This window comes from Ursus arctos, unplaced genomic scaffold (assembly GCF_023065955.2).
Source record: "Ursus arctos isolate Adak ecotype North America unplaced genomic scaffold, UrsArc2.0 scaffold_2, whole genome shotgun sequence".
In the NCBI taxonomy this organism is placed as follows: domain Eukaryota; kingdom Metazoa; phylum Chordata; class Mammalia; order Carnivora; family Ursidae; genus Ursus; species Ursus arctos.
The window spans coordinates 67,749,462-67,771,529 of NW_026622874.1; the positions used below are offsets into that span (position 1 = coordinate 67,749,462).

The following is a 22,068-nucleotide window of genomic DNA, read 5'->3' on the forward strand; positions in this document are numbered from 1 at the left end:
ATTGCTCTACAGGTTTCACGTGGACATAGGTTTCCATTTCTCCTGGGTATACACCTAGGAGTGGAAAAGCTTGCTTGTATGGCGCCTGCTTCCTTTCGAGGAGCTGCCAGACTGTCTGCCCAAACGGCTGCACTATTTTACGTCCCAGCAGCAGTGGTGGGAGTCCCGGCTTCTCCACATCTTCACCAACACTGGTTACTGTCTGTCTTTGATTCTAGCCACTTGAGTGAGTGTGAGGAAGAGTCTCCTCCTGGCTTTGATGCACGTTTCCGTAAGAATTGATGGTGAACATCTCTTTATGTGCTTATTGGCCGTTTGTTTATCTTTTTGGAGAAATGTTTATTCAATCCCTTGCCTGGTTTTTAATTGTGTGTGTGTGTGTGTGTTTAATTGAGTTGTAAGAGCTCTTTGTGCCTCCAAGCCCCTTAGCAGATACGGGATCGACACATACTTTGTTCCATTCCACGGGTTGTCTTTTCACTTTCTTGGTGGATCAAAGTCCCTTGATCTGTGTTTTTTCTTTTTTCTTTTTTTTTCCTTTTGTTGTTTGTGCTTATGGTCTCATATCTAAGAAGCCATTGCCAGGTCAGGAGAATTTACTCATATATGTTCTGCTAAGAGTTTTATAGTTTTAGTTCTTACACATAGATCTTTGGTAACATTTGAGCTAAGTTTTGTATCTGATACAGGAAAGGCATTCGACTTCATTCTTTTTGTGTGTGGCTATGCATTTGTTGAAAAGAGTGTTCCTATTCACTGAAGGGTCCTGGCACTCTCTCAAGTATCAGTAGGCTGTAGACATCTAGGCCTCTACTTTTTTTTTTTTTAAGATTTTATTTATTTATTTGACAGAGGGAGACACAGCCAGCAAGAGAGAGAGGGAACACAAGCAGAGGGAGTGGGAAAGGAAGAAGCAGGCTTCCAGCAGAGCAGGGAGCCCGATGTGGGGCTGGACCCCGGGACCACGCCCTGGGCCAAAGGCAGACGCTTAACGACTAAGCCACCCAGGCGCCCATAGGCCTCTACTTCTAAGCTCTATTCCGCTCCCCTCTGCATCTGTCGTATGCCAGGACCACCCCATCTTGGTTATTGTAGCCTCGTAGTAAGTTTTGAAATCAGGTTGTGTGAGTAAGGTAGTTAGTTGTTCAGCTTTGTTCTTTCTGAGATTGTTTGGCTGTTCTCTGTTCTATGTGAATTTTAGAATCAGCTTGTCAATTTCTGCGAAGAAGCCAGTTGGGATGTTAGTAGGGATTCCATTGAATAATTTTTAAAATTTGTTAAATTTTGAATTTGTTTAAATAACTTAAAAACCTAACACTCTACCTGGCTTGGGGGTGACTTTGGTTGAAGTGAGGAGCTGGACTCTAGATAGGTAATTTCCCAGTTGTTAACCAGTTATTCCACTGCTATCTTTTTTGAGAAGCTTATTCATTTTTATCAGCTGTAACTTTTTCTTTTTGAAGTAGGCTGCACACCCAGTGAGGAGCTCAACATGAGGCTTGATCTCATGAACCCGAGATCATGACCTGAGCTGAGCTCCAGAGTGGGGCACTCAACCGACGGAGCCACCCAGGCACCCTCAGCTATAACTGTTATTTGTGGCTGACAGTCCCTGGAGTCTTCTTTCCACGACGTTGTACTTGCATGCTCTAGGATTGCTAGGCTAAAGTTCTGTTGAGTTGCGGATGCGGTCTTAAGCCCGTCTGTGTTCAAGCCCTGATTGAGCACCTTCTGTGTGTCCAGCCTTGTATGAAGTGCGGGTGGGTGAGTAGGCAAGGAGTTCTGGATGGAGACACCGTGGTCAGAGAGTTTGGACTGGCTTCCTCTGTGGGCTGGGGTTGGCTGCAGGTGGCATTGAGGTTGGGCAGTGATGGGAAGGCCAACTGGCCGTGGCGGGGGGAGGGGCGGTGGTTGGAGAGTCACTCAGTGCTGAGGGAGGAGAGTGAGGGTGGATAGGAGCTGGATGGCGGGGTTGCTGGGCATGCGAGATGGGGGTGGGGGCTGGGATTTGAGCAGGGAAGGGACTTGGGAGAGGAGAGCAGTGGCCTGAACCCTGTGGCAAAATGTCAGATGGTTTGCCCTGTGCTTGGTGTTCGTGTTTCAGCAATTTTAACGCTTTAGTTCATACATTTAGGAAAAGTGAGCCGCTTTGAGTCTTACCTCTTTTTCCTGTGTCCGCCAGTATGACACCGTTCCTATTCAGTCCAGCGTGGTGTTATGTGCTTGCCCATCCCCATCAATGGTGAGGACCCAGACTGAGTCCGGCACGGCACCTGCCATTCCCAGCGGTGGTAGCAGACAGGGCCCCACCATGGACAGCACCGCGGCTGAGTCCCGCCCGAGCACCAACTCGCTGCAACACACCACACAGCCGCCACCACAGCCTCGGAAGAAACGGCCTGAAGACTTCAAATTTGGGAAAATTCTTGGTGAAGGCTCTTTTTCCACAGTGAGTATCTGCCACTGCTGTTTCTTGAATGAGTGTATTTTCCTCGGGATGGCTGACTTTCCTCAGGGCTTGGAGCTAGGGAACCCCATTACCAGGGTGATGTTCTTCCCTAGGTGAGGGTCTCAGACCCCTTTGGGGTTTACTCTGGTTGCGAGGGTGACTTGGGGCCACCTCCCACCAAGTATCACGTGGTTAAAATACCTAAGCCATGATTTTGTAGATGAAAGCTTTAAAAGGCATCTATCGATTGATTTTCTGTTGTTTGGTTTGGTTTGGTTTGGTTTTTGATGCAGTTAATTTTTATTCTAACCAATCATCAACAGATTCCATCCTGTGTCCTTGTGTCGCATTAGCAAGGTCTTGGGAAGCTTTTCTGTCCCTTTGTTTGAAAGTGTATCAATATCTCTTAAGAGCTTTTAGGAAACATTTAACGACCTTTACTATTTTGCTGTTATTTATTTATTTATTTTAAAAAGATTTTTATTTATTTATTTGACAGAGAGAGAGACAGCCAGCGAGAGAGGGAACACAAGCAGGGGGAGTGGGAGAGGAAGAAGCAGGCTCCCAGCGGAGGAGCCCGATGCGGGGCTTGATCCCAGAACGCCGGGATCACGCCCTGAGCTGAAGGCAGACGCTTAACGACTGAGCCACCCAGGCGCGCCTGTTTTGCTGTTATTTAAAACAGTATATAAAACAGCACAGCCTTGACCCCTGCTAGAGGCGCAGCCCCAGACCTGCTAGTCCCCGGGTTCTCATGGCCTCAGTTTCAGTCAGGGCCCGCAAGTCACATGCAGGGTACCTCTGTTTGCTACCTGAGTGAGTTGTGCCTGTTTTGTGGCATTTTTCCTTTTCAAGCAAAGAAATGAAGGTTCAGAGCAGCCCCTTTGCTGAGGTGGTAGACCCACATGGCTGTGATGGGGCCCGGGGCTTGCGCAGGTTGGGGGCACGCCTGAGCACCAGCACGCCCTGCAGATGGCCAGGGCCTTCTTACCTCAGCCTCAGGGCAGAAACCTCATGTGAGGCGTGTTTCCCTTTTCTCTTTTTACATTCATGAAATGTTGCAAAATATGAATAAGAACATGAAGTTTTATAGCTCACCTGTGTTCCCAGCTTGGTTTTAATCAGTGTTAACTTTTTCCTTCCCTTATATACATATTTTTAAAGGTTCTATTTATTTATTGGAGAGAGAGAGTGCGCGTGCGCACGAGCATGTGTGCACAAACGGGGAGGGGCAGAGGGAGAGGGAGAAGCAGACTCCCCACTGAGTAGGGAGCCCAACATGGGGCTTGATCCCAGGACCCCGGGATCATGACCTGAGCTGAAGGAAGTTACTTAACCGACTGAACTACCCAGTTGTCTCCCCTTGCACTTTTAATTTAGATTTTTTGTTGGCAGTTTCTGTTTAAATTATGGAAGAATTGTGCCCTCGTGATAAAAATCTTCAGCTAGGAGGATAGTCCCCAGTAATTCTAGTACTCACAGATCCTCTCAGAAAGAAGAAACTATTTTGAAAAGAACCTTGGGTGTTCTGCACAGTTACTTAAAATAATCAGGTAAAAGAAGCAGCTTTCTCTCTTTATCTCAGTTTTGCTTCGTGGACATTTATCTTGACTAGTAAATGAGGCCTTTATTTGTGAAACTCCCCCTTGTCCATGGGTCTGCACAGCAGGTAAAAGTAGGCACCATTCATTCTGGATGATGCACTCCTTTTTTTTTTTTTTAAAGATTTTTTTATTTATTTATTCAACAGAGATAGAGACAGCCAGCGAGAGAGGGAACACAAGCAGGGGGAGTGGGAGAGGAAGAAGCAGGCTCATAGCAGAGGAGCCTGATGTGGGGCTCAATCCCATAACGCCGGGATCACGCCCTGAGCCGAGGCAGACGCTCAACCGCTGTGCCACCCAGGTGCCCCTGGATGATGCACTCCTGATGTTGAAAAGCCCTGGCTGTAATTCTCGTCATCCCTGTGCCTTTTGAACCCAGGTGCCAGGGAAAAGCACCATGAGCAGGGGTCTCCTTCCTGGCGCAGCATGGAATCCTGCAGCTCTGGGTCTCAGATTATATGTGCTACCCTCAAGGTCTTTCTCATCACTCCTGAAATAGAGACCACTTAAAATTAGATTTGCGGGGGAGGGTGGAGGACAAGCGGCCGTTCCCAGGCTGGGCAGGATCTGCACTTGGCCGAGCCTTGCCCTGGAGAGTGGGGAGGCCCAGCCTGCTGCTATCTGGTCCCCTGGGGATGATCTTGATGTCCAGATTAGCCCTGCTGTCGGCCCGGTGAGGTGGAGGGATGTGTCATGCCTTGTTCCCTGGAAGAGGGATACTCCCTGCCCTGTGCCCATAAGGAAGCCTGCGCATGAAATGTTGAATTCACACAACAGAAAGATTTCCTAAGTACCCGCTTCAGAAAGGATCCCATCAATTGTTAGTACTTTCTTAGAGTTTTTTCCTGTGAAGAAATTTAACATTTCATAAACACATAACCTAGGGAGGGGTTTCTTTCCCCAGCCCCTCCCCATCACCCCCCAGTGCTTGAGAACAGTCCACACAGGTGCATTCCTCCAGAAAGATCTCTGAGATCTTTCCACTTGAGCACATGTGATCCAGCCCCATTCTTCTTAATCACTGCAGGGTGTTTCACACAGTACTTTCCCAGGAGCACTGGTGAGTCTGCTGGAGAAATCTGTAATAGGATGAACCTGGCCTGTGGCCTCAGAAGGGCTCCCCTGGAGGCCCAGGGATCCCCCCAGGAGTTGGGCAGGTATCCATCTGCACTCTGGTCCTCGAGCCATCCTTCCTGCAGGTGTCTTAGGAGGGGCATCTTCCGCCTCAGCTGGCCGTGGTGAGTGGGGGCTGCCCCAGCTTCCCAGCCGACTGGCCTCATCAGGCATGTGGAAATTGGTGCTCATTTGTGCCCAGGAATTGCTTGTGTAGAAATCTCTTTTCCAGGTTGTGCTAAGACCTGTTGGCTTTCTGTCCCCAAAGTACAGTGTGAGTGCAAGCCTTAGGTGTGCTACTGAGAAAGGCTGCCAGGAGTGGGACTGAACCGTGGACGGGAGGCACGGCATGCAGGAGGCACTGTCTAGGGGCCCCATGTGCCTTAGTTTCCTGTGCCCTTGATGGCAGGGACAGTGTTTACCGTACCTGAGCACAGTGTCAACTGAAATGTACGGTCACAGTTATTTGAAAAAGCCCAAATTCAGGGCGGCTTTTTACAATGAACATATATTGAGAACATATTCTAAAAATTGTTTTTTGAAGGAGTTCCCAGGACTCACTCGAGGTATTATTTGCTGTTTCTTTCTACAACTTGTGAGGGTTACATTAGTGCAAGATGTCCCTGCGTGTATACTTCACTGCACCATGGAAACTTAGCAGCTGATCGAGAACCTTCTGAAGGCATTTGATTGATCTATGCATTTGCTGTTTATTAGAACACATTAACTTTATCGTTGACATCCAGCCAAATTTGTTAGCACAGGACCAGTGTATTTTAATGTAACTTCAGATATTTAAATGTAATTTCATGGAGCAGGTTGGCTTGTGTGGTCAGCCACAAGGTGACTTGTGAGAGTCGATGTTACACTGAGTGTTTTTTGTCTTCTCTTCCCAAACCAGGTTGTCCTGGCCCGAGAACTAGCAACCTCAAGGGAATATGCTAGTAAGTACTAAATCCGGGGGGCTGTATGTCTGGGATGCAGGGTAGGGTGTGTGTTAGCACGTGGCCGCCAGGCTGCCAGCACCTGGAGGTTCTGTGCTGATTTCAGGGGTGGGATGCTGCTCGTCTCAGAGACCACAAAGCCAGTGGGTAGGTTTTGTGAAAAACTTTAAATTGTACCAGTTACTGTTATGACTTTTATTTTTAATTTTTTTAATCATTATCAATCGTAGTAACTTGCTTCTCTCTTACTTTAAGTTAAAATTCTAGAGAAACGTCACATTATCAAAGAAAACAAGGTCCCGTATGTAACCAGAGAGAGAGACGTGATGTCACGCCTGGATCACCCGTTCTTTGTTAAACTTTACTTCACATTTCAGGATGATGAAAAGCTGTGTATCCTTTGAACAGTCAGAGCTTTCTGAAATCACACCAGTGACCCCTATACTGTTTTGGAATCATGACCCCATTGTGTACTTTCACAAGTCCTTCCTTCCCTGGAAAGGACAAGGGTGGCATATTCTAAATACATATGAATTCACATCACTTTGCTTTGAGAGCCCCTGGGATTGCTGACGTTCACTGAAGTAGAATGTTACTTCAAAGGAAATCATCACAAACCTTTTTGAAGTTTTTTGTTCATAAGCATTGTATCTAAAGGATTGTTACTGTTTTAACTCCGTGATTTATTCAAAGTCATTCCCTTATTCCTGTAACTCAGAAGCAGGGAAATGAGGGAGGAAGAAGGATCTTGGGCATCCAGGGCCCCTCTCTGCCCTCTTTGGCCCAAGGCTGTAGGGTTTGGTTGGAAGGGACATCTTTTCCAGGCTTAGCCCCCAAGTGAGAAGTCCAGGGAGCCACCCACAGGAGCCCAAACTCTTTCCCACAGTACCCAGAATGCTGTCCTCCCCAGACCCTCCAGGCTCCCTCCTTCCTTCCCCGTGGCCCCCGCCCCTGTCTGTTCTCTGCCTGTGGATAGTTCTGATCACCCAGTGCCTCTGACTCTCCATCAGGGCTGTCACACCCCACTGATCGCTTCTTCTGAGGACCTCTTCTGCTTCTTGATTTCTCCACTAACCCCTGGAGCAGTGTTTTTTTTCCCTCCTTTACCTTTGCTTAGGGAGCAGGACAGGCAGGGCACCATGGTCGCCAGGGTAGGCCACACTGTGTCGTCTGCCCATCACGCAGCCTGGCTGGCCAGTTTCTCCTCACTCCACAGCCCTTTCCTGTAGTTTTTTCCAGCGAGGAGTTCCCCAGCTCCTCTGTGCCTCAGCCCCTCTGTGCCCCAGCAACTCTGTCCTCAGTCCCATCAGATGCTCTTCTGGTTTCTGCTCCACTGAGAGAGGTTGGCTGTCAAAGGGAGTTGCCTCGAGGCTTGTTCAGGCCTAAACCTCAGTCTTGGCCTTCGTTCTTTCCCTCCTGCCCTCGTGTCTCCTCAGCTTCCACCCCTGCCCCAGGAGCTGGTCCCCGTGAGGGCTTGGCTTCCCCATCCACCCCCCTCTCGCCCAGGCTTTCCCTGACTCTTTCTACACAGATTCTTCTGGCTTAGAACTGTGCTCCACTCTGTTCCCCCTTCAGCACCATTTTCTGGCTCCTTCAACTGTCCGCTGAATTTGTTGTTTTGCTCCTCGAGAAGTTCTTGTTGAGTGCCGGTGATGGGAATATGCTGGTGAAAAGGTGAAGAAGGCTCGGCCCTCATGAAGGCTGCATCCCGTGGAGGAGTTAGACACACCCAGACCAGCAGTGCCCGCATAGTAGACTTGAGGGAGCAAGGGCGGTGAGGGCAGGTAAGAGGGTGAAGGACAGTGCTGCTCTTGGAGATTGGTGGTCTGCGGGCACGTGGACTTGGGCCAGAGACCTGGGTGGAGTAAGGGCTGGAGTGCTGTGCTGGTGGAGTGAAAAGGCTCGGCAGGGGCCGGCCGCTCTTCCCCTAGCGGCCGACAGAATTATGGATTTTCTTCTAAGTGTGTAGGGAGCCGAGGGGCTAGGGTAGAGCAGCCATTTGCTGTGATGGTGGCTGGTGCCACGCTGAAGGCTCTTGCGAGGGGCCTCAGGGTTGGGGTGCACAGGGGTGCAGTGACTGAGCCAGAAGGCACCGAGGGAGAGGCCAGGCTGGAGGCGTGTGCGGTGTTGGTGTTCAGTGCGTCTGCGCGTGCTGGTGCTGGCAGAGCACGGTGAGGAGTCAGGGCCGTGTGCGGACTGAGGGCTGGGGGGCGTCAGCAGGCTGGGAAGAGTTCTGAGGCCTGAGCCCTCGTGACCCCCACACAGAGACTGACACGCAGGAGGCAGGCTGTTGCCAGTGAGCGGAGCAGACAGACCTCGGGGGCCCCAGGGCCAGCTGATTTCAGTGAGGGGTGCTTGGCGGCCAGGTCAGGTGCCGCGGAGTGGCCGAGTATCTGGGGCCTGGGTCTGCCCTGTGGAATGGCCCTTGTACTAGTTGTTCTGGGGTGGGGAGGGGGTTTCAAGAGAGAGAGGTGAGGAGGTCCGGGCAGCACACACAGTGGGTTCTGCCCAGTGGTTCCACCTTCAAGGGGGAGCAGTAAAATGGTCTCGTAGCCAGAGGCATGTAGGGCAGAGAGGGGGCTCCTCATTGGTTTGTTTAGGGTTAGAGAATGTATGCTTCTGCGTGGCTGCAGCATCACCCCGTCCCCGCCACTCTGCCGTCACTGCTTGTGGCCCCTGAGGACACTGAGGAGTCCTCTTCATGGCTGCTTACTGCCTCTCTCACCTCTGAGCCACCTTGATTGGCTGCTCATCATTGTGTGTTCCCTCGTGCGGCTCGGGGACAGGAGTAGTGCTCTGAGCCATAGGAGGCTGGGCTCCACTTCTGTACCTCCATGGTTTCGTGACCTTGAGTCAGTGGCGTAACCTCTCTGGGCCAGGTTCCTCTGCCAGTCATAGGCATTGAGCTTACCGGGCTCTGTCACAGGCCTGGTCTTTGCTCATCCTTCAGGAATTCACCCACTTCATGGAAGAGAACAGCTTCCTCCTTGCCGCCCTGGGCCTCTGGCCGTGCTGAGGGAGGGAGAAATGTTCTAGGAGGTGAAGTGGACTGAGGAGGTGTGAGAGAGTACTTCTGGGGATGAGGAAAGTATGTGGGCTCCAACACGGGCTTGGAGCTAGGACCCTCAACAGTTGTCATGTTCAAAACCTTTGGTCACCTTCGCTCCACAGCTGAGCAGAGAACTAGAAGTGTCCTTCACCCAGGAAACAGGAACTCACGACGTGGTCAGATAAGGGGCAAACCCTGTGAAGCTCAGAGAGGCGCTGTGCCGCGCCAAGGCCGAGCCCCTTCTGGCTGCTGCAGGCTCCTAGGCATGCCCGAGTGCCGAGCTTTGTGGCTGGTCCAGGTGGGGCTCCTGGCCCGGCTGGCGCTGAGGTCCTGCGTTGGGGTCAGACAGGCCGCTGGGGAGGAGGCCACGGACACCAGCCTTCCCTGCAGAGCAGACAGAGCGGGGTGAGCTGTGAAGGGGTCTGGCTGGGACCGTTTGCATTCCCTGCGAGCAAGGTGTGTTTTTTTGCTTCAGGTTCCTGTTGTCCTAGTTGGAAGGGCTTGGGTGGCCACAGGTGGGGCTGAATGAGGGACAGGTTTGGGCAGCTTTGGTCACTGGTCCCTTCCATCCTGGGCTCATCCTCACTGTCTTGCAGCATCAGACTCTCTCCTCGGTGGGAGATGGCAGTGCCCTGGCGAACAGAAGCCAGACGGAAGACCTTGAGTGCAGGCCACCCCTTCCTGCCCTCAGAGCCACTACCTAGAGTAGTGAGGACTCTTGTCACTGTGTCCCTGGCTGCTGGGGAGCCGTGAAGTACCTATAGGTTTCCGTTTATAGGTGCAGTTGTTTGGTGCTTCCAAGAGGAAGCCGTTGTATGGGATCCATTATTGTTCCAGTCTGTAATCCTTTTGGGAAGGGAGAATGGAAGCAAATCACACCACAGTGGTGTCTGAAGGAAAGATGCTGTGTTTCTCGCTTCTCTCCCCAGCGGGTGGCCAGTAAATTGATAGAATCAAGAAGATAATGAAATGGTATTCCTCTTGTAAAACTTGTTACTTTATACTTGGACAGGAGCATGCATTCGAGAAACCTTTACATGAATTGACTCTTAGCTCTCCGTGGAATACAGTTGGTGCTCAGTAAATGCTGTGTGTCCACTGTGGTGAGGGTTTGGGGCTGAATTAGGATGGAGGGCCCCCTTCCCCCTGCTGAAGCCTGCCAAGAGACATGTATGCCACAGGCTCTGGCCACTCTGTCTAGTGGCTTCCCTTCGCTGAGCCCGTGAGTACCTTTGGGGATGGTGGGGTCCAGAAGGAGCAGTCGGGCCGAGGGGTGTGTGTCATTGTATTCTCGGGGAGAAACCTATGCTGGGGCCTGGTCCTGGGGCTGGGGCCAGGGAGCCCTGTCAGCCCCAGCAGCTGTGGGTTTGATCACGACAGGTGATCTTCAGCCGACCTGAAGAGGGACAGCTGTCTCAGGCCTCGGGTACCATTGGTTTTCATTAATTAAAAATATTTCTATTGGGCTGTAAGTTTAGTTTAAAAAAATGATTTTGTACTCTTCCTTAACAATGCAATATTTAGACTTTGGTCTTAGTTATGCCAAAAATGGAGAACTACTTAAATACATTCGCAAAATTGGCTCATTCGATGAGACATGCACCCGGTTTTACACGGCCGAGATGGTGTCAGCTCTGGAGTACTTGCATGGCAAGGGCATCATTCACAGGTACCACGCCAGCGGCCTGTGGGCTTTGCTCCCCAGGCCTCGGGTCAGCTCTGTGGGATTTTCTGGAGGGGTGGGAGGCTTCCTTGTGAGAACTAAGGAGGAGTTGACGTCCCCCGGTGCCAGGTGAAGTTGGCCGCCAGTGGCTCTCTCGGCCGTCCTGACTGGTGCTTTCGGTCCCCGCCTTGTGGCTCGCATGTGTGCTTGTTTCTGATCTCAGTTTCCGTGACCCTATGATAATGTCAAATCGAAAGTGTTCGTATGAGCTCTTTTGTTGTTGCTGTCACGGGTGGTTTTTTATTGTGGTGAAATACACATAACAAAATTTAACATTTTAATCTTTTTTTCTGGTTTTATTGAGAAACAATGAACATTGATTACTGTATAAGTCAAAGGTGTGCAACATGATGGCTGATTTATATATATTGTGAGATGATTACCTGACCACAGTAGGTTTCAAAGATCTTCCTTTTATGGGTTAAAAATGATGGATTACACTTTAATAACAAGTGTATTGAAAATGACAGGTGCATTTATAAAGTGATGCAGTTTGAATGTACTCATTAGATGCAGTTGATATTTGTTCAGTGTGAACTTTTTAGACTTGCATTCTTGGTTGTTAGTCCATAGAGATTATAAGTATTTAATCAGTTCATTTGTTTTCAGCAAAACTGAGAGTGTAATAATGCTGCTATTTAAATATTTCATCTCAAATGTACAAAATCTACTTTCACAGGGACCTGAAACCCGAAAACATTTTGTTAAATGAAGACATGCACATCCAGATCACAGATTTCGGAACAGCGAAAGTATTGTCCCCAGAGAGTAAGCAAGGTGTGTGAGTGCCCTGTTTCCAGCATGTCCCCGTTCGGTGCTTAAGATCAAAAACAGCTTCTTAGAAATGTGTTGAATGGCCTTGTATTTGTTGTCAGTGACATGTTTGTCATAGCTTTGCTGTCGCAAAGTAGACACTTAAGCTTTCACAGGGGCAGGCCCTGGCTTCCGTGGTGGCTCTGCCTGAACCCTGGGCAGTTTGCACCTGGTCTGGTGGGTGGAGGGAAGGCTCTTCCGGGTGGTCTTTGGTTGGTCTGCCAGCCAGTCTGCATGTTGGTGTCCCAGGTCCTTGTGAGCACTTGGGAGTGTCCACTACGGCTCACCCTCCCTAGTCCTAGAAGATGCCACGGTGCCACGTTTGTTCCTGGTCTTCTGTGCAGGAGCATGGGGTCGATGGAGTCAGCTCCCAGCCCTACGTGTTGGCACTGTGGGTTGCAACTGTGAGAGCGCCATCCCTATATCCCAGTACCTGCCATCTGGCCGTCTGTCTCCGCAACTCCTCTGTGTAGTTGATCCAGGCACGCTGATGATAGTGAGGTTCTGTGAGATCACAGAACAAGTGGGGGCTGATGTCTAACCTGCTGCTTGAGTGCACATTTATAATTACAAACCCTCGTGATCACTGTCCCCTGGGGTAATTCCTGGTGTTGGTTTAGGTATCGTGACCACTGTCACCTGAGGAGGAGGAGCTGACAGTAAAGTGGGCTGGAAGAGTGCCTTTGGGTGTCCTAGCTAGCCAGCGGGGACCTTGGAATTAATAAGGGACCTTGAAAATGAACCTTGAGTCAGGACAAGTGTCCCAGACAGAGCCACCCTGAGCCTGGCCCTCGAGTCTGGGGCAGTGTGCTCGCCTCTGCCAGGGCTCGTGGGGACCCATGAAAGAGAAGGACTGGGTTCAGAGGGAAGCACCTACCTCGCTACAACTGCCCTCCTGTGGAAGAGGGGAGCCTGAGCCCCATGCAGCAGTGGGAGAGCCCTCCAGCTTAGCTGGGCAGGCCTTCTCTGCCTGAGGTTGAACTGAGGCCTCTTTAGTGAGCGTGCGCAAGCAGGGCGGCTGCCGGACTGATGCCTGGGGTCCCCTCCTCCAGCTGCGCCTGGCTGGGCCTCTGTGAGTTCTCTTCCACAGGGTATCTTACCTTTGCTTCCCAGGTGTTCTTGCAGCCCTGTGTTTTCACTCTCAGGATTATTGTGAAGATTCTGTCAGGTAGTGCCTCGATGTTTGTGCAAACACTCATTGAATCGCCAAGACTGCATCTTGGATTTGGGAACTTCTCAGAGAATCCTAGGGCACCACCCTTTTGTGGCCAAAACAAAACTTGCCATCAGGGAAGATACTCTTATTTCTCAACAAATTTCTGTCCTGGTGCCACTCACCTGCCTTTTGCAGCTCCCTTTCCCCCTTTCCCACCTTGGGGAAGTCCTCTAGGCACTTGTGAGATGCCCTGAAGCCTTGATCTATTTGACTCATTCCGGTTGCATAGTAACGTTGTATTGGCCGGCAGTTGTGTTTTTGTGGATACAGTGTAACCCATAGCCATAAGCATTGCCCATGACCCGGGTGCACTGGACAGGAACTTGGGGCTGCTGCGGCCCCATTCTTGTCTCATGTGTGACTGCCCGTGGGGCCCCCCAGTCAGCCTCAAGAGTCAGCCCCCTCGCCATCTGCTCTGTCCCTTTTTGCTCTACGTGCATTCCCTTTAGAATCTGACGCTTGGCACGAGCTGGTCCTGTTGCCTTGTAGCCATTTAGAAAACAAGAATTTAAATGCATTGGTGAAATAGTGAAATGAACCTGCATTTCTTTTTTTCTAGAAGTCTGAAAGTCCTTACACTGTAAACCAGGGAGACTTGCTCGTATATATGGATGAGTTTGGCTTTTTTTTTCCTTCATAGGGAAAGAGGGAGAAACATGTATAATTATGTGAGTGATTCATTTTAGTGACTTGCTCTCACTTTCTGTTTAAAGTAGTTCAGAATCTTAGAATTTATTCTTGTGTTAGCTTTTAACTTTTGTACAGAGATGGTTTCCCAAAGACATGTTAAGCTTGCAGAGAGCAAGCGTTGGTGGGAACATAGCCCAGGCTCCTTAGCTGTACTGTGTGCATGAGCTTGTTTCACCCTCCTGGCAAGAGGCAGGTTGTCTGTCTTCCCAGACCTCTGTCCCTGTGGGTCATTCCTGTGTCTCTCTCTCACTGCTTCCTATGGGGTTATAGTGGCCCCCTGGTTGTGAGGGGCAGGAATAGGAAAGAGCCAGCTGTTGAGGAGGGTCTGTGGGATTGATGAGGACTTCCTGGCACAGAGGACTTGTGACTTCTAACCTCACCTAACAAGGGTCCCACAGACCTATTCAAGTGGGGGCAGCTTAATCATGCAGAGTAAGGTCCTTGTCGGTGGCGGTGTCACTGGCCTTTGCCCTCTTCGTAAGTGGTTTGGGGAGCTCAGGATGCCACAGAGGTTCAGACTTAGGGTTTGTGTCTTGAACTGTGTAGGCCTTTCTGGTATGCATCCAGATGTGGAGGTTCCAAACAAGAGGGGAGGACTGGCAGGTGTTGGGGGCAGGTGACGGGAGAGGGGATGGAGGGGGAGGCTGCAGAGCCTAAGTCAGTTCTGCCACTCACTCCACCTTTACCTTCTGTGGATGGCCATCATCCAGACCCTCAGGCCAGTACTGACTCCCCTCTCAGTGTGCTGTGGACTCTGGACCCTGCTCCAGTGCCTCTGCCTCGCCCCCAGTGTTGCATGAGCAGGACAGCTCCACCCACCCCAAAAGCAGAGTTCACATGTTAGAGGAGAAAGTCGAGTCCCTGTACTTACACCACCAGATACAACTCTTTACATTGAGAAGTGGTTTACTCTGGTCTTCTCAATATTGGTATTTGTATATTCATAGCTCTGATACATGGAGTTGGTTTTTTTTTTTTTTTTTTTTAAGATTTTATTTATTTACTCGACAGAGATAGAGACAGCCAGTGAGAGAGGGAACACAAGCAGGGGGAGTGGGAGAGGAAGAAGCAGGCTCATAGCGGAGGAGCCTGATGTGGGGCTCGATCCCATAACGCCGGGATCACGCCCTGAGCTGAAGGCAGACGCTTAACCGCTGTGCCACCCAGGCGCCCCCCCCCTTTTTTTTTCTTTTTAACACAGTACTTGCTTTTTGGAAAATTGAGACCATGCATGTGACCTGATTTCCACCATCATCGATTTGTTTTTCCGGTAAATATTTTAGTATTTAACACTAAAATATAATGTTTCTTTTGAAAAATACAATTACAATAGCAAACCGTTTTCATACATAAGAAACTAACAGTAATTGCTTTATGTCTCAAAATACTGTGTTAAATTTCCAGTTGTCATAATTCTATATCATAATTTTTTTGGTAGTTGTCTACTTGAATCAGGATTCAAATAAAACTCCACATTGGGCTTAGCTAATTTCTTTCTTACATTTCTTTTTCACTCTTTATTTTTTCCGTTGCAGTCTGCTGAAGAAACCAGGTCATTTGTCTTACAGAGTTTCTTGGAGTTTCCTGATTGCACCTCTGTGGAGTCATGTAACAATGCTCTTGTCCGCTCTGTGCGCTGGAAATGGGAAGTTGGACCTGGCCCCTTGATCACATGCAGATTCAGGCTTCTCACACCAGAGGCTGGGGTGTGTTCTCCATTAGGACACTCATAACAACCCGTCATCTCTCTCTGTGATGTCAACAGCCCTTTATAGCCATGATGGCCTAGATCCATTAATTCTCTAGAGAATGCAGAATGATCATAGTTTAATTCTTTTGTTCATTGGCTGGAGTTCTTTAAAGAAAAACTTCCCCATAGCAACTATTTGGTTAACTGTAGTGGTATTGACTACGGAGGAAAAACAGGATGAATGCTTGCTTTCCTTTCCCCTTTATTTGCCACTTGTGCAAGGCTTGAACTGGTTCACTGTCATCCTTCAGTGTTGACAAGTTCATCAAAAACATGACTTACCCCTTCCTCACACCATACGCAAAAGCTAACTCCAAAGGTAACTTGGATAGAGCAGAGATGTGAACGTAGAATGCAGAAACTGAAACTCTTGAAAGGAAGCGTAGGCGTAAATCTCCATGACCTTGGGTTAGGCAGTGAGTGGTTTCTTGGATACGCCACCTAAAGCATGAGCAACAGAAGCAAAATAGACTGCATCCAGTTGGGAGACTTTTGTGCTGTGTTACTATTCAGAAAGTGAAATGGGAAAAAATATTTCCAAATCATATATCTTAAGGGACTTACACCCAGAATGTATAAAGAACTCATAACTCAAGAAATAAAAATGAAATAAAAATTTAAAAGTGGGCACAGAGTCTGAATAAATGTTTCTCCAAAGGAGACAAACAAATGGCCAATAAACACATGAAAAGATGCTTAAGGTCATTGGGGAAATGCAGATCAAAAGTACACTGAGTTACTGCTTCTAGGACTAGGCTGTGATCGAAATGACAGTGACGCCAAGCCTTAGCAAGGGTGTGCAGGAACCGAAGCCCTCATGTTCCGCAGATGGGAATGTGAAATGGTGCAGTCGCTTTGGAAAGAAGGCTGGCAGTTCCTCAACAGGTTGGCCACAGTCACTTTGTAACTCAGCAGTTGTACTTCCAGGCCCACACCCAAGAGAACTGGAAACGTGTTCACAGAAGAAAGGTGTACAGGAATGTTGAGAGCAGCTTTATGTGGTAGCCGGAAAGTGGAGATAACTCAAGTGTCCCTCAGCTGGTCATGCAAATGTGTAAACAGAATGTGGTCGGTCCTCACAGGGGAATATTATTCTGTCTTTAAAAAGAGTGGCGTTCTGGTACTGGCAGCATCGATGGTCCTTGAAGCCTTGCACTGAGTGAAGGCCTGCAGTGGGGGTGGGAAAGTGGAGGAGTGGTCTGGGGGTGTCGTCATCACAACAGTATTAAGTCCTCTGATCCCTCAGCATGGGGTATCTTTTTATTTAGGTCTTGTGATTTCTTTCAAAAATCGTTCATAGTTTTCAATGTATAAGCTTTGTGCTGTTTTTAGCAAATTCCTAAGTATTTTATTTTTGAGGTTTTTGTAAGTGGAATTGTTTTCCAAATTTCATTTTCAGGTTGTTCAGTGCAAGTATATAGAAATACATTTCATTTTTGTGTCCTGATTTTGTGTCCTGCAGCCTGGCAGGATTTGCTTCTTAGTTGTGATGCTTCTTTAATGAATTCCTCAAAACTTGCTGCGTGTAAGATAAGTCATCTGTGATTCAAGATGGTTTTACTTCTTCCTTTCCACTCTGGATGCCTGTTATCTCTTCTTGTCTACCTGTCCTGGTAGGACCTCCAGGACCGTGTGGGGCGTCCTTGTCTTATTCCTGATCTTAGGGGAGAAGCTTCCGTCTCACCATCAAATGGGACACTCGCCGTGGGGTTTTCCTAGACGCCCTGATGAGATTGAGGGGGTTCCTTTCTATTCTTACTTTGTGACGTATGTTTGTCATGAAGGAGTGTTGGATTTTTATTAGAATTTTTATTAGATCCTTTTTCTGAATCTCTTGGGATGAGCATGTGGGGTTTTTCCTGTTATGCTAATGATACATAGTGTATTGATTGTTTCTTATATGTTGAGCCACCCGTGCATTCCTGGGATAAATGCCACTTGGCCATGGTGCAGACTGCTCTTTATGGGTTGCTGTATTCGCTTTGCTCATCTTTCGTCCAGGAGGTCAGCCCGTTCTGTGGAGTGTGCTGGCTGTGCTTCACTTGTGGGCTTATGGGTAAGAGCCTAGCAGTCTGTACTTCAGCTTTGAAGAGAGTAAAGGTGTCCTCTGGCCACAGGAACACTTCTTGAGGTCCCTCCTTCCTCATCGGCACTTCTGAATCCGAGGTGGTGGCCAGAGTGTTCCTCGGCCCAGGATGCTGGACACTTTCTTTGAATCACTTTCAGGGGTGGAGGCAACAGCCCAGCCCAAGACCCTCGTTTCCCCTGACCCTGTGGCCTACTTTCAGTGGGTCAGTGGCGTGGAAATAGCAGCATTATGGCCAACGGTGGGTTCTGGGCCTGGTTTTCTAACTGGTGGAGCAGTTTGGCCTTTGGTTCATCTCTTGAGCCTCTGGGGGAGGGAACTGGGTTATCTCTGCTCTTAACCCTCGTGTCATGCATAGAAGTCAGCTGTCCATGAAGCTGAGAGGAAAAAGTTGCGTAGTTTTCCTAAACTTGCAGTGAAATTGGACATTTCCTTTAGTTCTGAAGGTAGGTAACAAACACCTGCTGTCATCGGGAGCAGTCATAGGTGTTTCCTGGTCCCATCACACTTGTCACGAATTCCTTCTTTTTTTCCCCTTAGATTTATTTATTTATTTTAGAGCTGCGCAAGTTGGGGGAGGAACAGAGGGAGAGAGAGAATCTCCAACAGACTCCCCACTGAGCTTGATCCCATGACCGTGAGATCAGGACCTGAGCCAAAATCGAGTTGGACAGTCAACCGACTGAGCCATCCAGACACCCCTCGACCCCACGTTTTTTTTCTTTAAGATTTATATATTTGAGAGAGAGACTGAGTGTGCATGCACCTCTGTGCTAGCACGAGTGGGGGGAGTGGCAGAGGGAGAATCTCCCCCAGACTCCCCACTGAGCATGGAGCCTGCTGTGGGCTCGATCCCACGACCCTGAGATCAGGACCTGAGCTGAAACGAAGAGTCAGAGGACACGCCACCGACTGAGGGCCACCACGGTTGTCACAGATTCTTTTTTTTTTTTTTTTTTTTTTTTTTAAGATTTTATTTATTTATTTGACAGAGACAGCCAGCGAGAGAGGGAACACAGGCAGGGGGAGTGGGAGAGGAAGAAGCAGGCTCCCAGCGGAGGAGCCTGATGTGGGGCTCGATCGCAGAACACCGGGATCAAGCCCTGAGCCGAAGGCAGACGCTTAACGACTGCGCCACCTAGGCACCCCACAGATTCTTGATCCGTTACGTGCATCCGGTGCTGCTTCAGAATTACCGTATTGCTAGACCTGCCAGATCTTGTTGTTATTACATCGGTAAAGAGAATCATGTACTGTTACATCACACTGTCGCTGCTTTAATGTTTGGGTATTTTTGTCCTTTGTCATCCCGCATATTTTATTTTACGCCTTTGGAACATCATTCTGAGGGCAGTCCTATTCTTTTCCACACACCAGAGGACTCATTCATCTCATGAGTAACAAGAGAGCTCCTGTCCTCGGGCGTGATTTCATACCTCCCTCCCTGGGGACTTGAAGTCCCGCCTCCGAGAAGGTGGGCATGGGTTCCTGGGTGAGAGAAAGCGGCAGGTGTCATGGGAGACAAGCCGACCCAGGCCCAGAAAGCCTACAACAACCACACAGCCCTAATGACATCATGATTCACTGTTTAAAGCCCAGCCATTGGGGGGGGGGGTTGGGAATAGTTTATATCTTTTAGACTTATTTGGTTCATCAGGTAGCTATTTAAAGGCACAAATACCTCTAAATACTGTTTGATAGCCTGAATTATTTATTTAATTATGTGTAAATACATCTTTCCATATAATAATACGTTTTTAGAGCTTTTTAATAATAGCATTAAAAAAACAAATCTCGGGTGCCTGGGTGGCTCAGTCGGTTGGGCATCTACCCCCGCCTCGGGTCGTGATCCTGGGATTCTGGGATCGAGCCCCGTGTGGGGCTCCTTGATCAGTGGGGAGTCTGCTTCTCCCTCTCCCTCTGTCCTCTTTCTTGCTCTCTTGCTCTCTCTCAGGGAAATAAATAAAATCTTAAAAAAAAAAATCGCAGAAGCAACGCATGCTTACTGTGCAGAATGGATACACAGTAGTGGCAGTGAGTTACCAAGTGGGGCTCCGGGGCCCATGTCATCCTGCTGCCCGTGCAGGATCCATCCTTGAGGACCAGGTGCCAGGAGTGCAGTCGCTGGCTCAGAGGGCAAGTTTGTTCTCTATGGATTTGATGCTTTTTCGAAAATTGCTCCCCTGAAAATTACACCCTTCCATATCCCCACCAGTAGCACTGTGTGTGTCTTCTCAAGTCTTTGCCAGCAGTGTGTATTTCCTTTTTTATCTCTGCTGATTTGATAGGCCATCATGTTTTCGTTTGCATGTCTTTGATTCATTGCATCATTGAATGGTTTCATTTGGTTTTGGCTCTCATTTCTTTTTTCCTCTTATGAATCACCTCAGTGTTCTTGGCAGTATCACTCAGGGTCCTGGCAGGATGCAAATGCAGCCGCGAAGTCTTTATAGGAAAATAACTTACTGAAGGGAGCATTACGGAGAGCAGGGCCGAGGAAGCAACAGGGCTGGATCCCCACAGGAGGGACTGTGAGCTTCTTGGCCCGGGGCAGGTGCAGGGGGCATCGCGGTGGGAGAGGGGCGTGGTGTGGGGTGAGGCAGGAGGAGTAAAACCCATGGCTCTCCCCTGCCTCCCTCTGGGGGCTCCCGCTGACTCCAGGGCTGCAGTATACAGGAGCCCCCTTAGAGCACAGAGGAGGACAGAGACCACACTGGGGACACATGGGGAAGAGCAAGCACATTGGCTGTGTCTGCGTCGTCTTCCCTGGCATCTGCCTTGGAGGCCTTTGGACAGCAGTCAGGAAGTCTCCCCCAGGGCGAGCCCTCGCCACTTTAAGGCCACCCTGGGGATGGTGAGCAGGGACACAATGGCCTCTCTCAGCCCAGACGCCATGTGCTGCGTTGGTGTGGCTAGGCGTCCTGGTTTCTGTTTGCATTTTAATTCAGGTGTTGTGTTATTTATAGCCATATACTGTCAAGAATTTTATAGACAGACCAAACATGGGTCTGTTGTGTTTTGTCCCAGAAAGCTGTAACCTCAAGTCATTTGTCTGTCAGAACTAGGCTGGGGTGCCCAGTACAGAGCCTCCAGTCAGTGCAGAAGGAGAAGGTTGCTTCCCCTGACTGAACGTACACACAGCCCAGCAGGAAGGACGAAGGCACTTTCAGCAGTCCTCCCTTCCCCAGCTCCGCCTCCTCCAGGATGTCCCAGAACGGAGCTGGCTCCTCCTGTTCTATTTAGGGCCATGTCTTCAGGGGGTAGGAGAGCGCCATCCAGTGAGGCTGCAGAGGCCACCCAGGGCCTGGGACGTGTGGGGCTGGAGAGCTCCTGCTGTTGGCGGCCGTGTGGGATGCTTAGCTGCACCCCTGGCGTCTGTCCACTAGGTGACCGGAGCTCCCTCCCGCCCCTGTTGTGCCAGCTGGAAACGTCTCCCGGCGCTGCCAGATGTCCCCTGGGGGCCTGTCTGTCCCCAGTTGAGAACCCTGTGTAGACTTGTCAGTAAGCCCACCTGGCAGGACCCTGCATGGGGCTGGGTGCCACTTTCTGTGTCCCCGGTTTCAGAAGCGGCCTGGAGGGCTGGAGACCATTTGCTGGGAGGTGTATTTGCTGTGATGTTCTACTTTTCAGGTCAGTTCAGGAAAATGTGTCCTTAGGGACAAATACTTTCTATCAGGGATTATTAAAGATACTGAGTAAAAGGACCGTTTGATCTGCAAAAGGGTCAGGCTAAGTCACGGGACTTGTTTGCCCAGAGCAAAATGTTGTTAAACAGTGGTTAGGCCTCCTGTCTGCCGTGGGGTGCTGGGACAGGAGACAGGGCCATGCTGGAACCTGCTGCCGGGAAGGGTGGTCTCCTCCGGGGCCTGTCCGAGCAGGACCAGAGCCTCGCCAACAGCTGTTTAGTGTAGGTGCAGGGTGCTGTTATATGGGGCTGGTGTGGAAGGCCATGCGTGGCAGGTAACGGCAAGTGATGGGGGACATCTCCTGGGAAGTGTCGAAGGTGATGCAGCATTTGACACACTCCTAAGAGAAGTGTTTTACTCTCAGACGGTGGGCAGCTGTCACATGGGAATCCCGGTCCTGTGTCTGTCAGTCACAGGGAAGGGCAGAGTGGCTGTGCTGTCTCCGCCATGTCAGAGGACACCCCATGCGGATGCCTCAGGAGCCATGCAGTAGAGCAGGCTGGCTCCTGCCCGAAGTGCCGCCCCATCGGGGCTGCTCAGCTGCTCACGAGCCCCTGAGGTCCTTGAGGGCCGCTGGGGTGACTCAGGTGTTGTTACATCATCTGTTTTGTGATGAGCGGGTTCAGAGGGTCTTGCTGCCACGGACCCTAGGAGTTTGGGTTGAGCTTGGCGAACCTGGTGTCGTGCAGCCCAGTACTGGAGGCAGCGGGGTGTTGAGAAGGTTCCCTGGCCAGAACTCCCGGCTCTCGCTCCCTTCATCGCCCCTAACCTCCGTGAGCTGTTTGTTAGGGGCGCGTAGCCTGCAGAGGGGCCAGGCCCTCCCCACACCTGCACGTGTCCCATCTGTGTCTGCTGTGTCTGGGGCTATTTAGGCTCCACAGCTATTTGCACAGGACGCAAACAGACAAGTCCCCTGTCTTCGAGTTGCTCCCAGCTAACAGGAGG

At 49.9% G+C, this 22,068-nt stretch overlaps 1 protein-coding gene across 2 annotated transcripts in view; it reads left to right on the forward strand.

Moving 5' to 3' along the window:
* PDPK1 (3-phosphoinositide dependent protein kinase 1) overlaps nt 1-22,068 on the forward strand; it is a 73,821-nt gene that overhangs the window by 27,506 nt on the left and 24,247 nt on the right. For both annotated transcript variants that reach the window (XM_026485535.4, XM_044379195.3), the window contains exons 2-6: nt 2,183-2,449; nt 6,068-6,110; nt 6,366-6,503; nt 10,684-10,828; nt 11,562-11,659. In XM_026485535.4, coding sequence (XP_026341320.1) covers nt 2,183-2,449; nt 6,068-6,110; nt 6,366-6,503; nt 10,684-10,828; nt 11,562-11,659 — 691 coding nt within the window. The remainder of the gene's footprint in view (nt 1-2,182; nt 2,450-6,067; nt 6,111-6,365; nt 6,504-10,683; nt 10,829-11,561; nt 11,660-22,068) is intronic.